Source organism: Scardinius erythrophthalmus, assembly GCF_964197995.2.
Source record: "Scardinius erythrophthalmus genome assembly, chromosome: 9".
NCBI lineage: Eukaryota > Metazoa > Chordata > Actinopteri > Cypriniformes > Leuciscidae > Scardinius > Scardinius erythrophthalmus.
Window position 1 is genome coordinate 10,536,551 of NC_138229.1, and position 26,316 is coordinate 10,562,866.

At 36.0% G+C, this 26,316-nt stretch overlaps 2 protein-coding genes across 4 annotated transcripts in view; both read left to right on the top strand.

Moving 5' to 3' along the window:
• Positions 1–14,794, top strand: part of dip2cb (disco-interacting protein 2 homolog Cb) — a 34,291-nt gene extending 19,497 nt beyond the window's left edge. The window contains exons 19-39 of the mRNA XM_081374215.1: positions 920–1,059; positions 1,238–1,374; positions 2,304–2,512; positions 2,603–2,717; positions 3,617–3,818; positions 3,915–4,015; positions 4,825–4,905; positions 5,059–5,182; positions 6,519–6,640; positions 6,771–6,882; positions 6,969–7,078; positions 7,659–7,789; positions 7,869–8,037; positions 9,471–9,641; positions 9,842–9,871; positions 10,525–10,586; positions 11,752–11,809; positions 11,895–11,969; positions 12,062–12,236; positions 12,440–12,563; positions 13,610–14,794. Coding sequence (XP_081230341.1) covers positions 920–1,059; positions 1,238–1,374; positions 2,304–2,512; positions 2,603–2,717; positions 3,617–3,818; positions 3,915–4,015; positions 4,825–4,905; positions 5,059–5,182; positions 6,519–6,640; positions 6,771–6,882; positions 6,969–7,078; positions 7,659–7,789; positions 7,869–8,037; positions 9,471–9,641; positions 9,842–9,871; positions 10,525–10,586; positions 11,752–11,809; positions 11,895–11,969; positions 12,062–12,236; positions 12,440–12,563; positions 13,610–13,862 — 2,701 coding nt within the window. The 3' untranslated portion in view covers positions 13,863–14,794. The remainder of the gene's footprint in view (positions 1–919; positions 1,060–1,237; positions 1,375–2,303; positions 2,513–2,602; positions 2,718–3,616; positions 3,819–3,914; positions 4,016–4,824; positions 4,906–5,058; positions 5,183–6,518; positions 6,641–6,770; positions 6,883–6,968; positions 7,079–7,658; positions 7,790–7,868; positions 8,038–9,470; positions 9,642–9,841; positions 9,872–10,524; positions 10,587–11,751; positions 11,810–11,894; positions 11,970–12,061; positions 12,237–12,439; positions 12,564–13,609) is intronic.
• Positions 14,795–17,178: 2,384 nt separating this feature from the next.
• Positions 17,179–26,316, top strand: part of esyt2a (extended synaptotagmin-like protein 2a) — a 28,607-nt gene continuing 19,469 nt past the window's right edge. Inside the window, exons 1-3 of one of the 3 annotated variants that reach the window (XM_081374243.1) lie at positions 17,179–17,984; positions 25,498–25,539; positions 25,673–25,807. In XM_081374243.1, coding sequence (XP_081230369.1) covers positions 17,607–17,984; positions 25,498–25,539; positions 25,673–25,807 — 555 coding nt within the window. In that variant the 5' untranslated portion in view covers positions 17,179–17,606. The remainder of the gene's footprint in view (positions 17,985–25,497; positions 25,540–25,672; positions 25,808–26,316) is intronic. The other 2 variants (XM_081374244.1, XM_081374245.1) reach the window with 2 other exon arrangements.

Consider the following 26,316-nt stretch of genomic DNA (forward strand, 5'->3'; position numbering starts at 1 on the left):
CGGCCCTTTATAGTGATGTGGAAATTTGTTAGTACTAAAGACCTGCATACCCTGACAGTGTGTCATGATGCATCTTGGTTTATTTAAAGAAAAATACAAAAAAAGCACCGTGAAGATATGTCATTTTAGGCTCATCTGTCATTTTAGGAATTGTTTTGCCTTGTAGTCTACCATTCAAAAGTTTGGGGTAAGTACCATTTAAAAAGAAAGAAAGAAATTAATCATTTTATTTAGCAAGGATGCATTAAATTGATTGTAAGCACATTTGTGATTTGTTTTTTTTTTACTTTCGATTCATCAAAAAATCTTTTATTAGATTATTATGGTTTCCACAAAAATGTTAAGCAGCACAGCAGTTTTCAACTTTGATAACAATAATAAATGTTTATTCATCACAAAATCAGCATATCAGAATGATTTCTGAAGGATCATGTGACGCTAAAATCTGGAGTAATGATGCTGAAAATTCTGCCATCACAGTAATACATTACATTTTAAAATATATTGAAACAGTTATTTTAAATTTGAATATTATTCCACAATAATACTGTTTTTACTGTATTTTTAATCAGATAAATGCAGCCTTGGTGAGCATAAGAGACTTCTTTTAAAAGCATTTACTCCAAACTTCTGAATCTCATGGAAATACCATCTTTTGGTGATGCATTCAATGAGATTTTTGTGGGTGCAGATGTAAGAATCTGGTGGTAAAACTAAACAATGGTAATACTTGCACAAACCTTTCTTTAAGACCGGTTTTAGAGCTTTTGTAGCTCCAGGAGGCCAAACCACACAATTTCATATTGTTTATGAAATCTGGAAAATATTGTGTCTATGGTAACATAATATTTTAGCAGTGAGACTGACATATGGACATGTTTATTCTTTCATTTGTTTGTATGCATGTGTTTTCTGTCAGGCCTCAGGAGGGCAGCTCTAAGCCAGCAGGCCGAGGGGTCCTGAGTATGACGAATCTGAGTCACGGGGTCATTAGAGTGGACACAGGAGAGAAGCTGTCAGTCCTCACCCTACAGGATGTGGGCACAGCCATGTCAGGAGGTACAGAGATTACGAGAACATGAACGAATGAACATCCCCAAAGCATTTAGATTCAGTTCCAACATCTACCTCATAAACCAGCCTTGAGCAGTTCAGCACTGTTTTCCTCATGTGACCGCAGACCTCATCAAACGACTTTATGGTTCTTGTAAAACTGACTTTTCTCCATCTCTCTCAGCATTGGTGTGCGTTGTTAAACTGGAGGGCGTTCCTCAGCTGTGTAAAACCGATGAGATTGGAGAGATCTGCGTGTCGTCTGTTGCCACAGGAACGTCATATTATGGGCTTACAGGAATGAGCAAGAACACATTTGAGGTGTGAAAATACACCATATTTCACTATGTTAATATATAAATATAATTGGGTCAGTGCATACTTTTTTTTTTTTAAGAAATTAATTATTTTATTCAGCAAGGATGCATTAAATTGACAGTATCATGTTACAAGATATTTCTATTTCAAATATATACTATTCTTTTGCCATCAAAGAATCCTGAAACAATGTATCATGGTATCCACAAAAATATTAAGCAGCACAACTTGTTTTTTTTTAACATTGACAATAATAAGAAATGTTTCAAATCAGCATATTAGAGTGATTTCTGAAGGATCATGTGACACTAAAGACATGAGTAATGATGCTAGAAAAATTCAGCTGGAATAAATTACATTTGAAAATATATTCAATTAGAAAACAGTTATTTTTATGTGTAATCAAAATATTACTGTTTTTACTGTATGGAATATATACATAACAAAATGTATATTTTTATTAAATGCTGTCTTGTTCAGCATTAGATGTTTTTTTCAAAAACATTTAAAAAAATCTTGTTGAACAGTAGTGTAAAAAACATCTTTATTTTAAGTGGTAAAGTTAAACGTTGCTGGATTTGTAGCTAGTTTTACACGGTCTCTACATGAATGAATTTGCCAGATGTTTTTATCCTAAAAGCAAATAGCATTCAAATGTGATGCAAGTCATTTCCTGTTGTTTCTGGTCATTTATAGAAATTAGTTGGTTCAAGCTGGTCTAGTTAGTTATTTACCTCGACTACCAACTGGTGTACCCATTTATGACATGGTAGTCTATCTTGAACAAGATTGTTGGGGCTTATAGACCACCTTGAACCAACAAAAAGCTTCCAATAACCAGACTGACCACCTTAAGATGGTGTGACCTTTTTCTTGTTTTTTTTATTTTATGATAAAATTTTGGTAAATACGTGTGTGTCTCTCTTGTGTAGGTGTGTCCAGTGGCATGTGACGGTGGTTTGGTCAGCGAGTGTGTGTTCGTGAGGTCGGGTCTGCTGGGGTTTGTGGGTCCGGGTGGGATGGTCTTCATCTCAGGTACGCTGGAAGGACTGATGCAGGTCGGGGGACGGAAACACAACTCTGATGACATCATCGCAACCGCTCTTGCTGTGGAGCCCATGAAGTTTATCTATAGAGGAAGGTATGTATGAAAATGAAGACCAAAATAATAACCAACCAGTACTACTCTAGAGAGAATCTTGATGACAATGTGTCTTCTCACTGTGTGTAGGACGGTGGTGTTCTCAGTGACTGTATTGTATGATGAGAGGATTGTGCTGGTAGCAGAACAGAGACCAGATTCAACTGAAGAAGAGAGTTACCAGTGGATGAGCCGAGTGTTGCAGGTACACACACACTTAACCGGGCTTGAGGCTCAAAGTTTGCATTTTTACTTTTTTTCTTTCTTTTTTTAAAGAAATGTTATTCTTTATTCTCTATACTTTCTCTACTCTCAATGATGCATTAAATTGTAATAAAAATAAATTAAAAAGTGATAGTAAAGGCTTTTACATTGTAACAGAAATTTCTATTTCAAATAATTATTTTGAAAAAAATTCACGGATTCCACAAAAATATTAGGCAGCACAACTGTTTTCAACATTGATAATAATAAGAAATATTTATTGAGCACCAAATCTGTATATTAGAATGATTTCTGAAGGATCATGTGACACTGAAGACTGGACTAATGATGCTGAAAATTCAGCTTCATAGTAATAAATTATACTTTAAATTGTAGTGATATTTTACAATAGTAAAATTTTACTGTATTTTTGATAATTAAATACATCCTTTTTTGAACATAAGATACTTCTTACAAAAATATTTAAAATTAATCTTTGAACAGTAATGTAATCGTTTTAATTTTTACCTTCTGGTGGAATGATCTGTCTAACTCAACCTGAGTCTTTAGTCATTTTCAAGAAACTGCTTTTTTTTTCATCAACATTTGACCCATTAATGCTAACACTTTCTATTCTTTATCTATTCTATATCATTTTTCTATAAAAAAATATATAAACAAACCTTGCTATGTGTACTGTACTAGAGTAACTGGGACTTGTCACGGCACTTGCATATTGTTGCCCTATTGTTGGTTTAACTGCTTCTGTTGTTCTCCTCATTTGCTTTTGGGTAAAAGCGTCTGCTAAATGTTTAAATGTAAATTTTTGTTGATAAATATAATTAAGGTTGTTAACAATTAATAATAAAGAGTTCTCTGACCAAACCTGTGTGTGTTTAGGCTATAGATGGTATTCATCAGGTGGGGGTCTACTGTCTGGCATTGGTTCCTGCCAACACCCTCCCCAAAACCCCTCTGGGTGGAATCCACCTGTCTGAGACTAAACAGCTGTTTCTGGAGGGGGCGCTACACCCCTGCAGCATCCTCATGTGTCCTCACTCCTGCATCACCAACCTGCCCAAACCCAGACAGAAGCAACCAGGTGCACAAGCCCTTATGTGTGTTATAGAGCATGATGTGTTTGTGTTACATAGAGAGTGTTGTGTAAATATCGTGTGTGTGTGTGTGTTTGTTGCAGAGGTGGGTCCTGCCTCTGTGATGGTGGGGAATCTCGTCGCAGGAAAACGAATGGCTCAGGCCAGTGGACGAGACCTGAGTCACATGGAGGACAATGAGCAGGTAAATTCAGAGTTTGTGTGTCTACAGAGATCTCTTAGGGTTGAACAGTTAAACAGAATAAAATCAAAATTGCTATAATAATGGCTGCGATTTAATAAATAAAAAAAATAGATGTGCTGCGTGTTTCAGAGTGAAGCGCAGCACTGTGTTTATTCACATGCAAGCAGCTCATGATCCAGTATTTTCCGTGTCTCAGAGCACCTCGGTATGCAGTAAATGCTGCTCCACATGAAATCATCTCAGCATCTGATATACTCTTTTTCATTCTTCGCTTAGGGGTAAAAAGAAGTTTGAAATACGTTTGCAGTGGTTTACTGTTAGCGAACATCCCAACTTCACCCATGCTTCTGGGAGTGTCGTTTAGATGAATATGTAAATATTTTGTCCGCACGCTTTCCTTTCAATAACAAAATAAACACAACAAAAATGACAGTGGTGTACAGTTGTACTGTAAGATAAAATGATTATCGATGTTTTACTTAATAAAAATACTTAATTGTTATTTAATAATGATAGCCATAATAATTGTATAATTATATAGAGATAAATTCACTCTTTTTGGGGGCCAAATTGTGCAGCCCTACAAAACTGCACAGCAAACCTGGAGGTATTTAAAAAATAAATAACTGTAGATGGGAAGATAAGAGCCAGAAATGTACTTCAATTGACCTCCTAAAGGAAACCTTTACAAACAAGCCGTGTGTGTGTGTGTGTGTGTGTGTGTGTGTGTGTGTGTGTGTGTGTGTGTGTGTGTGTGTGTGTGTGTGTGTGTCACTCGGACTGATTATTCTTTCTCTTATGTGTTCTAGTTTCTCTTTCTGTCGGAGGTGCTTCAGTGGAGAGCCCAGACAACACCTGACCACATACTGTACACGCTCATTAACTCAAGGGTAACACACACATATTGCTTTTCTCATTTCCCCACAGCAGGGTGCTTAGAAAATGATTAAAAATCAGGAGCCTTTCTGACCTCCATATGATTTCAGGTGTAGCATTGTGTTTCTATAAGTGTGTGTGTTTGTGTGTGCGTGTGTATGTTTCAGGGTGCAATAGGAAGCTCTCTGACCTGTCTACAGCTTCACAAGAGAGCTGAGAAAATTGCCACTATGCTGTATGAAAGAGGACAGCTAAGAGATGGAGACCATGTAGCATTAGTGTATCCACCAGGTAAGCACACACATACACACTCCGGCTAACTTACTTGAATTAAATTAATAAGAAGTTAAAAAGTCTTATTTTGCCCTTACACAAATTAAGGCCTTTAAAATGTCTTAAATCAGAGCTGAAAGTCTAAAATTCATGAAGTCATGGCATTACATTTTGTAAGCATTGCAAAAAATGAAACATTTCCTCAGTACTTTTGTCTTGTTTTTCAAAACACATATCTAAATATCTTTAAATCAAGATACATTTACTTGAGATGCAAATTTAAAATCTTAAAATTTAACATGAAGTGAGTTTATGATTAAAACAAGAACTAACATCTGTCAATGAGTTATCAAAACTTCCCTTTGAATTAAGTTGTTTTTTTGTTTTGTTTTTTTGTTTTTGCCCAATCGCACTCAAGTAAATGCATGATTTAAGAATCTTTAGACATTTGCACTGGAAAACAAGACAAAAATACTGAGGAAGAACTTACAAATCAGAAGGTACAGTAAAAGATATTTACATATCCTAGTAGTCTTTTTTTGTTTTAGAAAAATGAATTAAAAAGTAACAAATATCTGTTGTAAGTTGTATTTTCAAACTCTGAAGTGTTGATAATACATCTCATTGTGTTTCTCCTTAGACTTTTACATTTAGAGAACATATTTATGTATTGTTCAATTTATTCACTTGCGTAAACAATTTATTTACTTGGTATTAAAAAAGTCTTACATTTATCTTCATAAAACCTGCAAAATCCCTGTTGATTGCATGATGTGCAAATTAATTCATCTAATATTTGCTGTGAAAAGCTCCCAAATGAAGATATTTTAAAGACAAAGGCACTGAACATACTCTAAAGTTTGCCAATAAATCTGCAGGTTGCAATAATACATGTGTCCATTTATTTCAGCCAAATTAAGCTGTACTTAAATGATCAGATTTTTGTTGTTGTCTGAGCACCAGTTAATAAACTTCCCACGAGCGATGTACATTTTTCATTTGTGTACTGAACTCTGGTTCAGGGTAGAGATCACAATTTGTTGTAGTTTTTCTGTGGTGCTAATTGTAGCATTTCATGAAATCAGATCAGCTACAGCAGACGGTCCTGTTCTTTATATCACATTCAAGAGTCATTCACACTCCAATTAAATCTGTAGAGAAATCACATCACGTTTGCTTTATAAAACATTTGATTCAATTAAAATTAAATGAAAATATCACATTACAGTTAAATAAGTCATAAATGAGAATTAGTAAATGTGCACTGGCTGAATTCCAGCTTTTTGTTACAGATGTAGTTCTATTTCACGAAGATTTATATCTGTGTGCATTTTTTTGTTTCTTTTTGTTTCAGGTCTAGATCTGATCGCTGCATTTTACGGCTGTCTGTATGCAGGCTGTATTCCTATAACTGTACGGCCGCCTCACCCTCAGAATATCCCCACTACACTACCTACAGTTAAAATGATCCTAGACGTAAGGACACTCCTCTGTCATGAATTAAATTAGAAATATCTTAATTATTTAATAGTGAAATCATTTAAATTATTGTAAATGTGATGCATTATAGAATGAGTAAAATGAATAAAAATGTTGGTGTGTGCAGGTGAGTCGTTCAGTGTGTGTTATGACCTCTCAAGCCATCTCTAAACTTCTGAGGTCCAGAGATGCGTCAGTGGCTGTGGACTTTAAATCGTGGCCTCCTATCCTGGAAACAGGTGAGTTTGTCAGAGACATGAGATCTTTGGTCTGAGGTTACACATATCAAGTGCTCATCAGAAATATGTGTGTGTTTATTTGTTAGACGATTTGCCAAAGAGGCGTTGTCCCCTGCTGTTTAAGCCATGTGACCCAGACTCGTTGGCGTATCTGGACTTTAGTGTGTCCACTACAGGCATGCTTGCTGGAGTAAAGGTTTGTCTCATCATACCTGTTACTAATGTTGTTTTATGTACAGACTATTGATGTGATGGCATTGCATATTTTATTTCAATAATAATCAGAATATTCAGCTCTGTAGTATGTTTTTCTGTGCATGGTAGTTTTCAGATAAAACCATGTTAGTTAAGGTTATTTAAAATAACCTTAAATTAAAATTCTTTATTAAATATTGTAATTAAATTTGAATGTATAAATATTTTAAATGTGTATTTTTTTTTATTAAATATATAAATATATTATGTGTGTGTGCGTGTGTTGTTCTATCCTGGTGAGTGTGTGAGTGTGTAGCTTATGTAAAACAGGGGTTTTCAAACTTTTTGATGCCACAGACACCCAAATATGATAAAATTAATTTATTTCTTATATATTATCTTATCTTATATAATCTATAATAAAATATGTTGAATTAGAAACAGTGGTGAGACTCTGCCTTTTGGACCCTATTGTATATTTCTAATGAAGGGACAAGAAATATGTTTGTGTTAATTATTTGTAATAATTGTGTTAAATAAAAAAAAACCTATAATCTCTATTTTTTTCTCTTTCTCTGAAGATGTCTCACAATGCAACCAGTGCTCTGTGTCGCTCTGTTAAACTGCAGTGTGAGTTGTATCCCTCTCGAGAGGTGGCCGTGTGTCTCGACCCGTACTGCGGCCTTGGCTTCGTCTTGTGGTGTCTCTGCAGGTACGGATCACCTGTGCACTCTCCTGAGATGAACACTCAGCAAACACAGGTGTTCATTTATGTGGTTTTCTGTGCGTAGTGTGTTTGCAGGGCAGCAGTCTGTTCTGATCTCCCCGATGGATCTGGAGGTGAACCCTGCTTTGTGGCTGCAGTCCGTCAGTCAGTTTAAAGTCCGAGACACGTTCTGCTCGTACTCTGTGATGGAGCTCTGCACAAGATCTCTCAGCTCTCTCACCGACTCTCTAAAGGTGTGAGAGTCACACACACACACAATTTCAATCTGCTTCTCATCAGGATTATTATAGTTAAAGGTATAGTTCACCCCAAAATGAAAATTCTCAATCTCTGTGTGTCCATATAATGCAAGTGAATAGCTGCCGCTTGTTTAAAACTTTAAACAAAAAAATCTTTAAAAAATCACAGAGATTGTGACAGTAATCCATACAACACAGGTGGATGTCTTCTGAAGCGAAACGATTGGTGTGTGTAAGAAAAATACTAATATTTTTCACTTTTTTTTCTATATCATTGCTTCTGGTCTACTGCCATACGAGCGTTCTCAAGTTCAGCTTAACACAAAAGCAAGTGCATTGTGAAGGTCACGAGGAAAGCTCATGATGTAATGGTCTGGGGATGTTTCTTTAACACCCATGTTTAGAGTTTTCCTCGGAGCCCTGAAGTCACGCAGAGTTGGACAGAGGCTGATATATACTGCGCCATTCTGTATTCTTTTTGCATTTCCCTCTAAATTAAATATATATTCGTTCAAGGGAACCTGTGTCGAATGCATCCTTACAACACAGTAGAAGGTACAATGGGACCGCTACTTCTCGCGCAAGCTTCACAACGCTCGTGTGACAGTAGACCGGTCCGGAAGCAATGATTTATATATTTTTTAAAAGTTACAAATATTGGTATTTTCTTACAGTTTCGCTTCAGAAAACATTGATTTATCTAGAAGCAACTGATGAGGATCAGTTGAAGTTCAGTCATACCTGCTCAGCAAGCTATCCAGATAGCTAGCAAGATATCCAGAATCGGATTTGTCTGAAAGCAATGATTTATAGTTTTAAAAAAAATGTTTTTCTTACAGACACGTTTCGCTTCAGAAGACATTGATTTATCCACTTTGGTTGTATGGTTTACGATACGATCGCTGTGTGTGGTTTTTCACACGTCAACCGACTGGCAGCCGTTCACTTGCATTATATGGTCCCACAGAGATGGATTATTTTCCTAAAAAACTTGGAAGAAATTGGAAATGGAAGTCATATACATTGGGGATGTCATGAATGTGAGTAAATGATGAGAGAATTAAAATTTTTGGGTGAACTATCCCTTTAAACTAAAACTAAAACCATAAAAAAAACAAAACATTTTGGTTACTTGAAATAAAATAAATATGAAAAAAGTATTTTATTTCAGCTAGTTGCTAAGGCAACATTTCTTATTTTCATTTAGTTTAACTTGATGTATTGTACTTAAAAACTAAATCTAAAATTTTACAAAAAATAAAAATGACAAAAACAAAAAATTGCTAAAACTTTAACTGAAATTAAAATAAAAACACAAAATATAGATATAAAAAGGAATTCAAAATATGAATAGTATCTCAATAATACTAAAATAACACCGTTTCTCAGTTCACCCCTGTATTTGTGTGTGTCTCTCTCTCTCTCAGGCCCGTGGGATGGATCTGACCCGTGTGCGTTCATGTGTGGTTGTGGCGGAAGAGAGGCCTCGTGTTGCTCTGACACAGTCCTTCTGTAAGCTCTTTAAGGATGTGGGGCTTCACCCTCGTGCCGTCAGCACTGCCTTCGGCTGCAGGGTCAATCTCGCAATCTGCCTACAGGTCAGTATAGGCAAGAATATGACCCACATCGGATTTCATAGTCTAGCGGCATCCCCAGTGTTCAGTTTATTTCTTTTTTCTAGTCATGTAACTCATTCAACCTTCTATTTGATTTATTGATTTATTTAGTTTTAAGTTTATTATTTAAGTTACTTTTAACATATTTATACATTACATCTTCCTCTCCTCTCCTCATGTAGCCTCATAGGTTGGGGAAGCTTGCTGAGCAGGTATGACTGAACTTCAACTGACCCTCATCATTTCATAACTCTTGACTGTTCTTCAGTTATTACAACCATATGTAGATGTGGGAGTAAATCTACTAATTATCATCCTTTGTGCATGACTACTAATTTTTACTAGCTGACTAATTGGCAAAGCAATGTTAACCTCACCTCAAATGACTTCAGCTTCAGTGCTCTTGTCCAGAACGGTTCACACGAAACGAAAGCATGCTTATCTCTGGATTCAGACATAAAGGGTGCAAAAAACATTTCTGCCTTTGGACAACTCCTGATTAGCTTCAGGGTGGTTTACAAAAGATAAAACCAAATATATTAGGCCATTACATGTTATTATATACAACTAACACCTTGCATCTACACTGGAACAGGAGTTTTCCTTCTAGATGATGAATGCCAACAGTTTAACCTGTTTTGAATTAGATGTTTGCATAAGGGGAAATATATCATCTTTGAACTAATCTACCTTCCTTCTTTTGCTGATTGGTTGAAACCTGTCCATGCACTATACATTTGTACACTTTGTTCACTTTTAATGCAAGTCACCTTGACCATAAAAAAGTAAAGCATCGTGCTCATCTGGTGGGCGATTAAGTATGTTTGACTGTAATTTATAGAAGGTGATTTGTATGTTTGTGCAGGGAACATCAGGACCTGATCCAACAACTGTCTATGTGGACATGAGAGCACTGAGACATGACAGGCAAGACATACACACACACATACATTAGGTATTTTATTATTTTCATTCTTACAAAGATGTAGCAAAAGGGACAAAATTATTACAGATTAGGACAGTACCATTCAAAAAGTAGTTTTTATTTTCAACAAATAGTCTGTGAAAGAAGGTCCTTAATGTTCAGAAAATGTTATTTTTCAGAATATATGAAACGAAATATTATATAATATATTTAAAAAAATATATAATATACTAAAATATACGAAAAGACGTTCCGCTTTGAAGATATTGACAGGCAAGTGTGTCAGTACATAGCCGAAATAAGAAACGAGGGGCCTCGCTGGTGGGGATGTTCAGCTCTTTGCCGAATTCCAGTGACTTCAGCTGAATAACGGCTCTAGTTGTGGGCAGCCCCGCATTTATTTTTTCGTCTACATACTGACACACTTGCCTGTCAATTTCTTCGAAGTGGACATTTTTAGGACCGCGGGAAGACTTTTCTTGGCTGCTGAATGAGAGTTGTTTGACTCTGCTGCGTTTATCGGTCATGGAGGAAACTCCATTATATAGCCAGAACCTCTTTCACATGGAAACATGTGCTAACAATGGAAATTTGCATTCAGAGGTTAAACCTTTTGGGGGTATGAGACCATTTGCCAGGAGACCACCTACCTTTGTGTGCCAGTTCTCTCTAAACTCTTAAAAACCTTATTACCTTTTGTTTTACTTTTTTGGAAATGAGACATTTGTACCAGTCGCACTGAGACATTTCAAATGATACCAAACACATATAATACTCGATGATAATTATTCACATCAAACCATATGTTTTTTTGGGTAATTTTCATGTGGTCTCAGCATGAGAGAGGGGGAGTGGGGAAGAGGGGGAGAGATGTATTCTGAGGTGAGACTTTGCGTCTCAAATGGTGAGTTCAAATGTTAATTTCCTTTGTTGTCTCAGAGAGCAACTCTCTCTTCCAGTTCTTCCAGTTTTTCCAGTCTTACACTTTACACGTATTATTTAGCTCTCCCTATTGTTGCGGCATGTAAAAGTCTAGACCCTGAATATAAGACAAACCCATTTTTTCAGATGTATTTCCAAGAAAAAAAAACACTGTCATATATTTGGAACAATATAATTTTTTTTCTATCAGATCCTCATCTGAAGTAAGACTGTATGTGTTTGCAGGGTGAGACTGGTTGAAAGAGGATCTCCACATAGTTTACCTCTCATGGAATCTGGGAAGGTTAGTAAGACAGTTAAATGGTTCTTTATTTTCTTTAACCACATTAGATTCCAAAATGTGACTTTTTTCCTTAATTTTTTAACAGATTTTACCTGGTGTACGCATCATCATCGCTAACCCAGAGACGAAGGGACCAATCGGAGACTCTCATTTAGGGGAGGTTAGACCACTAGCACTCTCTTGTCTATCAGATAAAAGAATATCTCCTCATAACCAAGCATCTCACTCGTGCCCGTTTTAAAATGTGTGCAGATCTGGGTCCATAGTCCACAGAATGCCAGTGGGTACTTCACTGTGTTCGGAGAGGAAAATGTGCGTTCGGATCATTTCGGAGCCAGGTTGAGCTTTGGAGACACTCAGACTGTGTGGGCCAGAACTGGATACCTGGGGTTTCTGCGCAGGACCGACCTCACTGATGCAAGCGGAGGTGTGTGTGTGTGTGTGTGTGTGTGTGTGTGTGTGTGTGTGTGTGTGTGTGTGTGTGTGTGTGTGTGTGTGTGTGTGTGTTCAATATAGATTGGGCATTTTGTCACAGATAAAGAGGGATTGTCTGTGCATTCATAGAGAGAAAGATATTTGATTTGCGTTGAGCAGTGGAGTTGTTATGAGTTGTTTTATTTGTGTGTTCAGAAAGGCACGATGCCCTTTATGTGGTGGGAGCATTAGATGAAGTCATGGAGCTGAGAGGTATGAAATACCATCCCATTGACATTGAAACGTCCATCATCAGGGCACATCGGAATATCACAGAGTGGTGAGCTCACACACACACACACACACACACACACACACACACACACACACACACAGAGATTAGGGGTGGGAACCATGTCATATTGTGATACGATATAATCGTTTTATATTAAAGGATATTTTGGGGTTGGTAAGATTTGTTTCTGAAATAATATTGTGAAATATTATTACAATTTAAAATAAGTTCTCTATTTTAATATATTTTAAGATGTATTTGATTCCTGTGATGTATTTTCAGCATCATTACTGCAGTCTTCAGTGTCACATGATCCTTCAGAAATCATTCTAATACGCTGATTTGATGCTCAAGAAACATTTCTTGTTATTATCAATGTTGAAAACATTTGTGCTGCTTAATATTTTTGTGGAAATCATGATCATTTTTAGGATTCTTTGAATAGAGAGTTCACAACAACAGCATTTATTTGAAGTAGAAATCTTTTGTAACATTATAAATGTCTTTACTGTTACTTTAGATCATTTTAATTATAAATGTATTAATTTCTTTGAAAAAATAAATCTTGTTGATCCCAAACTTTTAAACGGTAGGGTATACATGGAAGCATACTTATTTTTACTGGAAATACAACCTAAAATATATATTTTTTTTAAAACAGCTGAACTGAAAAAACAGCTGCAGCACATTAAATAACACGAGTTAATAACCAAAGTCTCAATACACTTTAATAAATCATAAAAATAATTGGATAAGCCACATTCAACATTTAACGTGTTTTTCCTGGCAGTCACGAGCCTCAATATTCAAGGAGGCAATAGTTTCCTTTAAATGTCTGTGCCCTTAAACTGGATATGTTATCATTCAGGTAGCCATCCATAAACTTGTTTGCTCAGCAAGATTCTCTTCATAATGTTGCTGACAATACAGTAGTTGATCAGAGAGTGAAAACTAACTGCAGTGCAGATGAAGACCGTTTATGCTAATGCCTAGCGTAGTTGCATTGCACAATGAATACACATTTTAGAAAAGCAGCTATTAGCGATTACTTGTGAAATCGGGTTCAAACTTTCTCTCTCTCTCTCATTCAGTGCGGTGTTCACATGGACGAATCTCCTTGTGGTGGTGGTGGAGTTGGACGGTTCTGAGCAGGAGGCTCTAGATCTGGTTCCAATGGTAACTAATGTGGTTCTAGAAGAACACTACTTGATTGTGGGTGTGGTGGTCGTTGTGGATACGGGCGTAATTCCCATCAACTCTCGCGGAGAGAAGCAACGCATGCACCTGCGAGACGGTTTCCTCGCCGACCAGCTCGACCCCATATATGTGGCTTATAACATGTAGAAACACACACGCGATGATCTTAAAGATAGGCACAACAACCATGATTTCCAGCACCTTCTCACTCTCAGCACTTCTGTCAGCCTGCTAACTGTAGATTGAACGCCCTAAAAATAGCAAACACACACTCGCACATCATTCACAGAGGGACTTAAAAGACTTAAAGGACTCCTGTAGCATATCTTTAAGTTCTTATTTTCATTTTTGATTGTGTCGCCCAATATTTTGCTAGTGTTGGTTATTTTTTTAACTTGCATACTAAATTTAATTTAAAGAATGGAATTTTATATGATAAATATTGCTGTTGCCAATTAAATCCATGTTATTTATTAGTGTTTTTAAACCTGTGATCACAAATATGTGTCATATTTGTGCTTTTACGTACTTTTCTTTTGCATATATTGTTGTTTTATGCTCGTCTTTGTTGGTGTCTTTGTTGATACACATTTTTGAAGTTGTATTAAAATATCACATACTCATTTAGCATGTTTATCATTTTAATGATACTAATGTTAAGTCATTTTCATAATTGTTAATTATGTACAGAAAATTGTTTGTTTTGTTTTGTCTAGCTTTTGCAACATACTTTTGTGACTTAATAGTTTAGGCTAACATAAGTCATTTTATCATGTTTATGAACAAGATCATATCTGCACTGTGATACGCATAAATATAGACCTATGTGGAATAGAATTTGCATTCTAGACTCATTGCCCAGCAGCAGCTGATCTGTCCTGTTTTATGTCTATCTCTAGAGAGAGAGAGAGTGAGGGAAGGAGGGAGGAATGGACAGAATGACATATGCACAATGTGTGTTTATTATATCTTTATTTATTTTTGAAGCTTTCATTACATGTAAGATACAAAAGCACTTTGATTATGTCACTATGTCTTTTCATATGTCAATAAAATATTTTCAACTATTCTTATTGAGAAAACATGTCTGCCTTGCAAACTTTTGTTGAGGATCACAATGTACATTCACTGCCATCTAGTGAACAAAATGCTAAATGCATGTTTTACTCTAATTGAATGCCGAGTGGAGTAACATGCGGAAAAAGAAAGAACTATAAATGTATTAATATTTTGTGATTTTTTTTTTTTTTTTTTACTTTTTTTTTTATTCAGTCTTATAAGCCAAACTGGTTCTCCTGACCTACTGCATGTCAGACTAGCTGATGGATCAGTTGCTTAACTCCGAGGGGCAAAATAATGCCGGTTTTTGTTCATACTGTAGATAGATAATAGTAAACTTATGAATGCGCTTATATTAATCATTTGAATGCATGTTAAGTTTAGTCCGATAGATAGATAATTAGATACACTGTAAAAAAAAAAGAAAGAAAAGTCCATTCAATTTAGTAAAAAAAATATTTTATTATCTGATATAATGTTAATTTACCGACATATTTAAGTATTAACATCTGTTTTGTATTATTGTAATACACTGACAACCACCACCCTCAATGGTGATTAGAGAGTCACATGATGAATCAAAGCTCATCAAAAGCAGTTTATCCACAAGCTGAAAAAGCTCAAATTAATATATAGAAGCTGCACAGTGTAATTCACACAAGCTCGAAACACACGACATTTTAAAAATGCAATAAAAATTAATGTAACAGCATTAAATGTAACATTAAACCCTAATGTACATAACTGATAAGAAAAAATAAGAACATTTTTGAAGAAACAGTTATTTCAACAAAAATACATCAAATGTGTAGTGTCACGCAGGGAATTGTGGGAATGTCAATTTACGTTTTTTCCACAGTAAATTATACAATGAATCAATGATTTGTTCCTTTTCACGTCTGTAACCCTGTAACCCAGAAAAATGTACGGTTACATCTCTCACAGTTATTCACCCGATAGAGTAAGGAAACTTTCACCATAGTATTTTACAATCCTTTTCCGTTAAAATCACGATCCTTTTTTACATTGTAATAGTGAATTTATGAATGCGCTAATTAATCTGTGACGAGTTTCTTCATGTTTAGTCAGATAGATAGATAGATAGATAGACCCCCAAAGAGTTTGCCATAGTCATGGGAGCAATACCAGCAGGAATCTGTGTCCTCTTTAAAAACTACATTCACTCTCCTTCTATAATTACTACTTTTCCTGAGCCAACCGAAACTCCAATAGGTAAAATATGTTTTTCAGGAAAAAAAGAAAGAAATAATAAAGTTAGATCCCTTTTTCTTGAAAATATAATTTCTGTCTCTCCTGCAATCTCTTATTGGAGTAATTTATTTAAAAACTTAAATTGGAAAAAGATTTGGTCCTTACAACAGAAATATTTTCTAACTAATAAAGTAAAAGAAGTGTCCTTTAAAATAATAAATAAATTCTACCCTGTTAAATATTTTATGATTAAATATAAAAGTAATATTGACACAAAATGCTCATTTTGCCAAGTTCACACAGAAACTGTTTATCATTTATTTTGGTCTTGTTTCTATACTGAACAACTATGGATAAAAATTGAAATATTTATTAAAGATAATATCCAGCAAGATATATCAGTAACCTTTAAAGACATTATTTTTGGATATTTTGAGTCTGACCCCAATAAAAAAAAAGCCTGCTTTGTTATTAATTTATTTTATTTTATTGGCAAATTTTACATTCATAAGTGTAAATTCACCAATAACAAACCAATTTTGATTGTTTTTTTGAAAGAATTTAAAATGTACCTTAACACTATTTCATCCTCAGAAAATAAGAAAGCTATTAAAACTATTTCAAATTGTAATGATTTTAATTTGTATACACTAAATGATGTATAAGATGTCTTACCCTCATGATTCTTTTTTCTTTTTTTTTCCTTCTTCATTTCTCGTTATTTTTTTAGTTATGTTATGATAATTTGTATGTTCAGATGACATTGTACATTATTACTATATTTTGTATTGACATTTTTGTAATTCTGATACAAAATTGTATACCATGTTTGTCATCTCTATTGTTTGCAAGCATAATAATAAAAAAAAAAAAATAGATAGATAGATAGATAGATAGATAGATAGATAGATAGATAGATAGATAGATAGATAGATAGATAGATAGATAGATAGATAGATAGATAGATAGATAGATAGATAGATAGATAGATAGATAGATAGATAGATAGATAGATAGATAGATAGATAGATAGATAGATAGATAGATAGATAGATTATGAATGCGCTCAATATAAACTGTGAAGAGTTTCTGTGTATTAGGTTTAGTCCACAAGGTGGCGCTTCCGGACCGCTCGTGCACGCTCGTTGCGCCACCCTCATTCTGCCAGTGTGAACTGAAGCTTCCTGTCACTGTGTGTATCCAGAACAGCGGGTTTGGTCAGAGTGCGTGTGTTGTTGCAGGATGTGGTGAGTGCGAGAGAGGTGGTACCGCTCACAGCTCGCGCGTTGACGAGAGGGACAGCGAGACGTGGCGCGCGCTCAGAGACGGGGCAGCAGCTGGAAGACTCGAGCGAGTTGAAGTTCGTTGTGAAGGGCGGAAAATCACGGGCCGACGGCCGCTCCATACAAGGCAAGGTCGGGTGGGGAGCAGTTTAGGGAGAAGCGCTGATCCAATCATCTGCGCTCCTGGGAAGAGCCGGAACCGAGCGACGCGACTCGTTTTGTTTACTATAAATATTCTTAACTTACATGTTTGAGATGTTTCTTTAGAAACTCTCTTGTTTCTTTAGTTGTTTAGTTTTTAGTTTTGTTGTTTGTTTTGGATTTGTGTACTTTGGAGATGAGTGCGTCAGCAAACGGAGTGCAACCCAAACCCGCACCAGCGGTCAGTCAGAACGGACCGGGTTCTGCTCCGACTCCCAAAGATGTCAAAACACCCAAGCCGGTTGTACCGGACGAGGAGCCGCAGTCCCCGGTGTCGGACGCCACACAGATGGGAATTAAGTTCGCTAAGACATTCCTGGTGATTTTCCCCATCTACGTGCTGGGATATCTGGAGTTCAGTTTCAGCTGGGTCCTCATCGGCCTGGCCGTGCTGTTCTGGCTCAGGCGGAACCAGGGAACCAGATTCGCTCGGGTCAACCAGGCACTGGCGTTTCTGGAGCATGAGGAGCGAGCGGTGCGTCAGACCGTCCGGAGCTCAGAGCTGCCGCCGTGGGTGAGTGACACTGAACATTGCGGTACTCAAATCTGCTAATGATTGACATGGAGAACTTTGACCCCAGGGCCAGCATTGACCTGTAGCACTAATTCAGACTTTTGTGTGTGTGTGGTTAAAGTCTGATGCTGTCAAAAGTATGTGTACTCACCAATGACATTGCTTACATACCTGAATGAGTCACAAATCCAATCAAGACACAAATCTGAAGAGTCAGAACCGGCCATCCAACATTTGACCTGAGAAGAATCACTATTAAGTTCTTCTAAAATCTGTATATGTAAAGTAGCCTATTCCATAGGTCTAGTGAGAGACAGATAGTTGAGTTGAATTTGTCTACTTATTTATTTATATTTAAGCTCTACTTTGCATAAAAATAAATATAATGGCATTAATAATAATAAAATATTTAGGATATAACTATTTAGGATATCTCTTATTGACCATTATATATAAAAAATATTCTTTATTATATATAGGCCTATATATATATATATATATATATATATATATATATATATATATACAGCACTTGTCAAAACAAAAGTTTGGAAACATTACTGTTTTTAATGCTCATCAAGCCTACATTTATTTGATCAAAAATACAGATTTTTTTTTTCTATTTTAATATACTTTACAATATAATGCAAAGCTGAATTTTTCCAGCGTCATTACTCCAGTCTTTTTATATTTTAGTCTATTTTAAATTGTAATAATATTTCACAATATTACTGTTTTTTTTCTGTTTTTGATCAAGTAAATGCACTCTTGATGACTGTAACTTAGGAACTTCTTTCCTTAAAGATATATATAGTTATATAAACACTAAAGATATTTTTATTTATGAGGGCCGATACCCAGATTTGATTCTGAAATATTAAATCAGTGGCTGCATTCAAAATCATTTGTCATGCTCAGGTAGAAACATAAACTTGATTCCTTGTGGGAAATTACAAAGTTTTAATCACACACATGGACACGCCAGGTTGTCATGTCTCTTTCTTTTGGCCTGCGGACACTCTCTGGCTCTGTTACTTTAAACAAATGAGTGCGCTGTCTAACCTGAGATCACAGTTCTGGCATATTATTTCATATCGTTAGCAGGCCTCTGTGCTGAAAGAGTCATTCAGGGACACAAAACTCCAGTGTTCACTCCATTAGCTTTAACTCACTCTTCTTGGCATGGCCAGACAGGCTTTCGTTGTTCTTTCTTTCAGTTTTAGCCTGATATTAAGTAACTTGAACAGGTAATTCGTGAAACTCAGGTTGACTGATTGTCTGAGTTGGGTTGGTTGCATGGTTTGTTTGATTGTGAACCTACTTGAAAGTGGATTATTGTGTTATATGATAGTTTTTAAAAAATGAAACACTGCACACGCTCAGACATTCAACTTTACAACAGTTATTAGTTTTAAGCATATGTGTTTGAGTGAAGTGTGTTTGTAAACAAGTTCAGGTCATATATTGTTTATTTGTGTCAGATGATAGCCACATATGGTGAAATAACCTCTCCTTAGTGGGTGTGGTGCGTTACTACAGTAACTGTCATTATGATATTCAACATCATTATTATGACATCACCAACACATAGGGAGTCACATGCTTGAGGACATGTTGCTATAGTGACCTGTCACTCAGATGAGGCGCAGCACTTTCCCTTTTTGGTTAATGGCTTGTACGAGCAGATACACTAACTCTTTTCCTGGAGGGCAGATTTTATAAAGACAGTATTCCCATCCTTTTGTGTGTGTCTGTGTTTGTGCACGTGTTCATAACTAACAAGGGAATCAATATATCAAACATGGCGATGAAAGGCAAGTGAAGTTTGTGTTACCTGAACCATGAAGTGTACACACAATGGGGTTTTAGTTTGTCCTAACCTTTCTGTGTAACTCATTCATTATATATAATCTGCTTCTGAGTAGTGGTCGACTGATATCGACATTGGCCCGCCAAACTATATTTTAGATAGTAGACACATTATTTGACATAGTATTCACTAACATAATTAGAAATAAATAAGTTGAAAATGATTTAAACTTAAAAAAAAATCTTGATTCTGTAATAGGTCTACTACTATACTTTAATACTATCTATCTGTAATGCTATACTTAAAAAAAATAAATAAAAAAAATAATAATAATAATTTGTGAGACCTGTCTGAGTGCACTGGGAATCATGTTTTCTCAAATAAAGACCAGGCAATGCTAATTTTACATGCATTACACATTGAATATGACATAACGGCGAACTGGATATAGCGCAGCATATTATTAGACAGAACTGTTAAATAAAGACAACAATGACCACAGATTGTGGGTTCTTTGAAGACTGGGTTTTCAGCTCTGTCAAAATAAAAGTCCCACTTGTGACAATTATCGGCCAAACGGGAAAAAAATTACCGGCTAATGCTGATAAAAAAAAAAAAAAGAGCCTAATATGTGGCAATATATTGGTCGACAACTACTCGGCAGCTTTGCCAAATCCTCCTGCTGAAAATCTACAAAACCAAAAAGTCAAGCCTCTAAAATCTAATAAAGGGTTAAAAAGGACTCCACTGGACTGTTGCAAAACAGTGTTTAATAATCCAAGAGACACCTTTTATTCGCTTGGCTTTATCGCGTCACGCTCAGTGTGAAAGGGCCTTTATTGTGTCTGTCTGTTTGTGTGTGTGACTGATACATTTATTACAGTATGTTTGCTTTACTGTGTCTGATCAAAGTCACATTGAGCTCTATAGAGACTTTGTTGTTTGTTTGAGACTGGTGCAAGTTCTTTTTCTGTATTAGGTGGTCAGAAAATGGATGGCTCTTTTCAATGCAGTGCTAAGCTCCAATGTTTTTGTTCGTCGTCTACATTGGTTTCCATCCACAGCCGTCATCTTGTTCTTTCAGGAAACACTGTGGACAGTGTTTTTCTCTCCTCATGTCATTTCTTTTTAATGAATAAACTAGAAGTCATTTGGGTCAGCAGATCTCTCCACAGCCAGCCTCGTTCATCTCGTCATCCGCTGTCTGTAAATTGCTGAGGGGTACCAGTCTGTCCGTTCTCTCTCAGCAGAGATGCTTGTTTACTAAAAAATCCAGTCATCATTTACTCACCCTGATGACTCACTCACCTGACTATTGAAACCAATATGATTCCAAGCCTGGATATTCTGCTAACCATCCATTTCTAAAAGTCTTACTGGTTTCAATTGTGCATGATATATATATATATATATATTAGTTGTCAACTGGCATTACTAATTTGTTAGTATCTGTCCATATTGGATATAATCGTCTGATATTGGATATTTAATGCATGCTCATGTCAATAAGGGTCATAACTGTGACTATATGGGTATATTGATGTAAAAAGAAAATATGATATGTGACTAAGTTTTCATTTGATTAAAACTTGACTAAAATGCTCATTATAGACATTTAGTCGACTAAAACTTGACTAAACAAAACAAGACAAGGTTGACTAAAGATAAAAACTAAAAAGTACATTTGACACAGAACAAGACTAAGACTAAATTAAAAATATGTCTGACAAATTTGCAATAGCTGAGTGCATCCCTACTGTTCCTTCCTCATATTTGACATATTTTTGTATGTCAGTCGTGTGCTAATAATACGGTCCAATCAGTGTCTTGCATTGAGTCTGACACGCTGACTGTCTGGCACATGCCCAGCTAAAACAGCAAATGCCCTTTGACCTGTTCAGCAGTCGTGCTGACTCCTCTCAGACGTGCCTGTGATACCTCACCAAATCATTAAGCAGCTCTAGCTGTAAGTCCTTCATTGAGTTCACAAGACCTCGAGGTCCACGTTCCTTCTGAGGGTGTTTCGAAGGGCACTTCGCGAAGGGGACGTCATTTGTAGAGGCATCTCAAACAAAAGTGAATACCTGAATCCTTTTACAAAGGGCCCTTCCACAAGTCCATTAGCGAAGGGTACATGCCATGGTTACTTCGAGGAAGTCAATTTATCGTTTATGGTCATGTGACCCAGGGTGGCGAATCCTTGTGCTAGATGGCAAGAGAGTTCAGGTTAACATATAAAAAGAACAATTCAAGTTGTTTTGTTTTTTTGTGATATTTTTGTGTTTTCTGTGTAATACAAAAGGATGTCCTACGTGGTGCACAATGCATGTCTGCTCCCTTCCCAGCCTCAAACACAACGCGACGACTCGAGAAGACGGAGTAGTATGCAACTATACCATATAACCTCAAAGAACATTTCAGTCAAATATCAAACACAGTATATAAGAGCTCTAAAAACAGTAATAGCCACAAAACGGCGCTAATAGGGAGTGTGCAAAAGTGAGTAAAAAGCTGCCGGCACAGAGGAGATACGGGTATTTAAACGGTGGCGTGAGGTGATTGGCACTGTGAACCAGGGCGTCATCTTCCTTGGTGAAGAATCGCAGGCTGTGGATCCAGTGGAATCTGAAACGCACACAAAACAGACTACCCACACATACACATAACACGCATTCCTCCGTATAGCGTACGCAACTCAATGAATAGGGCATAGGGATGCTCGCTTCTGATTGGAGTTTTGCAAACACACATGAACAAGCTAATCAAGGTCTTCAGATGTCTTTCTAGAAAATGATAGGAAAGTGAGTTTGATCAAGGTTGCAGCTAAACTCCTGATTTAGGGGTCAGATGAGGTCAAATCTGTCTATAAGTTTACTATTGTGGATAGCTACTGTTACACTCAGAATGAGCGCGTTTGTTTCTCAACTGGGCAACAGGATTGTTATGACAAAGTTGTTTACTTGGATGGGAAATGACAGTGCTTAACAGATCAGATCTTACACAGATGCACACGTTCACGTCCACGCCCATAAATCCCCAACACACACATTACTGCATTTGGTCAGTGTCAGCGTGTTAACATGTCTTCATGAATCAGCTTCATGAATCATGCTTAGACTAGTTGCCTTGTCCTTTCAAAACTGCACTATTGTAACTGGAAGTACTGCATGGAAGTTTCTGCCTCATTTCAATTCTCATTTTAACTGTGTTTAGGGACTGATGTTATAAAACAGACAGCTAAATAGTAATATTAAATATATACTGTATATTCACATTGTGTCTTTGAATGATACTTTGACCCCTATCTGCATTTTCTAAATCTTTTGAAGGCCAGAGGTATGTGTGTTTGCGGCAGAGATGAGACAGATGTACAGATGCATTCTTAGTAATATCAGATCAGATCTGATCAGCGTCGACTGCTGTCTGACAGGCTATGTGAATTAGCAGGCTAACTTTAGCTGTTTTATGCTCTCTGCACATATAATCAGGAAATAGCACAGCTTTGAGTCATAGACTGGCTTTCTCCCTCAGGAAAATATGAGAAAGAAATGGAGCCAATACAAGTCAGGGATTTTCCATTTGGTTTTCCTGGCATATCTCTCGCTCACATGCTTTTGTGCGACATCTTTCCATATAGGTCCTTTCTCCTTAACACAGTTTACTCTTCTCCATGATGATTAAAGTAAGATGAAGAGCCAGAGACAGAGACAATGCAAGAGAGCAGCTTGATGCGACAAATCTAGAACACGACCATTAAAATCAAAGAAACTGCCGACAAAATAGGGATGGAAATATTAGCATTTAACTACTTAAAACAACATTTATTTTGGGAACATACTTTGTTTTTTTTTGTTAAAGCATTATGTATTAGAACAAAACTCCATTTTAAATGGCTGTGACAAAGTCAGTCCATGTTTATTTTTAGAGTTTTTATTACAATCAATCTTAAAAAAGGTTTTAAAGGTTTTTTATCATCCATTTTAAAATGTCTGATTTTCATTAATTAAAATAGCTATAGAAGCAGACATGGCATTAAGAAAGAAACAAACAAACAAAACTCTCTTCCAAATGAGTATCTATTAAAGTTTATGATTTAATTATGAGTAAACTGTAGCAGTTCTAGTTTTCTACACTGTAAAAAAAATGCAAGAAAAAAGTATAAAAATACTACAGTAAAAACCTGTTAATTGGCTAATCATAAGTTACCTTACCATATAGGCTATAGTTAAAAATGTGTAAATGGTTTAACATTGCATTAAATATAATTTTACCGTTCAGTTATGTTAAAAGTCACCTTTATTTATATGCCGCTTTATACAGTACAGATTGTTTCAAAGCAGCTTTAGTGTGATAACAGGAAAAATGTATATGCATTTCGGCTGTTTTTCAGCTAAAGTCAGTTCAGTGTTGATTCAGTTCTGTTGTAAAGATCATCAATTATTAAATTAGTTCATTTAATCTATAAAGCAGTTCTGCAAAACAATTATGTCATTGTCCAGCTCAGTTAATTTCTCATACAACAGTGCAGTACAGTCAGATCAATAATATTGTTGAATATTAAGTGCACCCAACTAAGCAAGCCAGAGGCAACAGTGGCGAGAAAGCAAAACATCTGGTGACAGAACAGAGAAAAAAAACCTTGGAAAAAACAGGCTCAGTCGGGGGACCAGTCCTCCTCCGGCTAATGAACGAACAGTGTAAGATTATGATTCAGGCTGCATCTCGTCAGAATTCAGTTGCATTCTATTAATCCAATGTAAAATGTATTTCATTTAAATAGGTTTAGTGAAGATCCACTTTGGCTGAATTAGTAAGTGAGTAACTCTTTAGAGCGATTAAATCCAATTACTCATGACTGATCCTTTAAAGGAGCTCATAAGTGTCATCCTGTAGGTCAGCATCTGTGGATGGTCAAGAACCTCCAACTGGACCATCATGAAAATTATGTATTTTAATGAAAAAAGTATATCTTTTTTTGTTTTAAATTCTTGATTTCTAATCCAGAGGTTTTCTAATTGCATCAATCGCTCTCTACGAGATGGGAGACAGAGATTGAGAGATCATGTTCTGTTGGCAACTTTAATTTGCTAGTCTTCAGCAATGTAACAAAATGTTCCAGTTTAACAGCCACATCATGTTATTATAATGTGTTCTTGTAATGAGTAATGGATATGATGAGTAATCAGAATAACACTAGTTCATTCAAGTTGTGAGCCATGGCCTAGCAGTGAGCCGTGGTGATGCAGTGATTTGATTCTTTCCATCTCCACAATATCTTTCCTCTCTAATGTGGCCAACCTAAGATTAAAACATCTTTTGGTAACATATTTTCATTGATGCAGTATTTAATTGAAGCAGATTGTACTATCCCTCACAGCCTTACATTCAGTTGCATCAAATGAAATATTGTGTCTACCCTCACTAAAGTCCATTGAGTGACAAACCTCAAGTAGCAAGCAAAACCGGTATAAAAAGCCCCTCTTTTTATCAACTCATGAACCAATGCATCTTTATGTGTTAAGACTCAATGTGTCATCATAAAAAATAAAATAAAGAATAAAAATATTTATAACTATTTTCATAGTTGTGATGTGTGCTACTGTCAGCTGATGATGTGCTGTGACAAATGAGACTGAATGTGTATAAATCTGCCATTCAAATAAAATAAAACATTCTGATTATTCAATCGGTTTTCTGTTTCAGGTTCATTTTCCAGATGTGGAGAGAGTGGAGTGGCTCAACAAGGTACTGTGTGTGTGTGTGTGTGTGTGTGTGTGTGCTGGGGTGGTTTAATAAATATAGATCTTCATCTAGGATAACCTATAAATGTCTCCTCAAGAGTATTAACTCTCTCTCTCTTTCTCTTTTCTTTTCACAGACTGTGCATCAGATGTGGCCATATATTTGTCAGTTTGTAGATAAAATCTTCAGAGAGACCATTGAACCAGCAGTGCAGGGGGCCAATGCGCACCTTAGTACTTTCACCTTCTCCAAAATAGACATGGGGGACAAGGTACAGTACATGCACATGTTTACCTAGCTATCTAAATTAGGACATACCATAACTCAAACACAAACACAAACCTTTCCCTGAAAGAAAACCTTTTGCATTGAAAAAATGCCCATAAAAACATTAAAAATAAATAAAAAAAGCACATTATATTATTATTAAATTATATTATGATGGTTTAATTATATCTAAATTAGTGTAATGTATTAACTATACTGTATTAATAGATGTATTTATTATAAATAACACAAATAACTTTGTATCTGTTTTTACCGTTGAGGACATACCAAAGACTTTTGTTGTGTTATATAAAGTTATTTATATTTGCTACAGATCAACTTAATCCCTAAATTTACCCCTAAAATGAAACCTTTGGCAAAAAAAAAAACACAAACAAGGTATATATATATATATATATGTATATATGTACCTTTAAGGACATCCACAAAGGAAGGTTTAATCATATTTAACTTCATATTTTACATATTCAACATTTGTCCCGTAGTACAGCT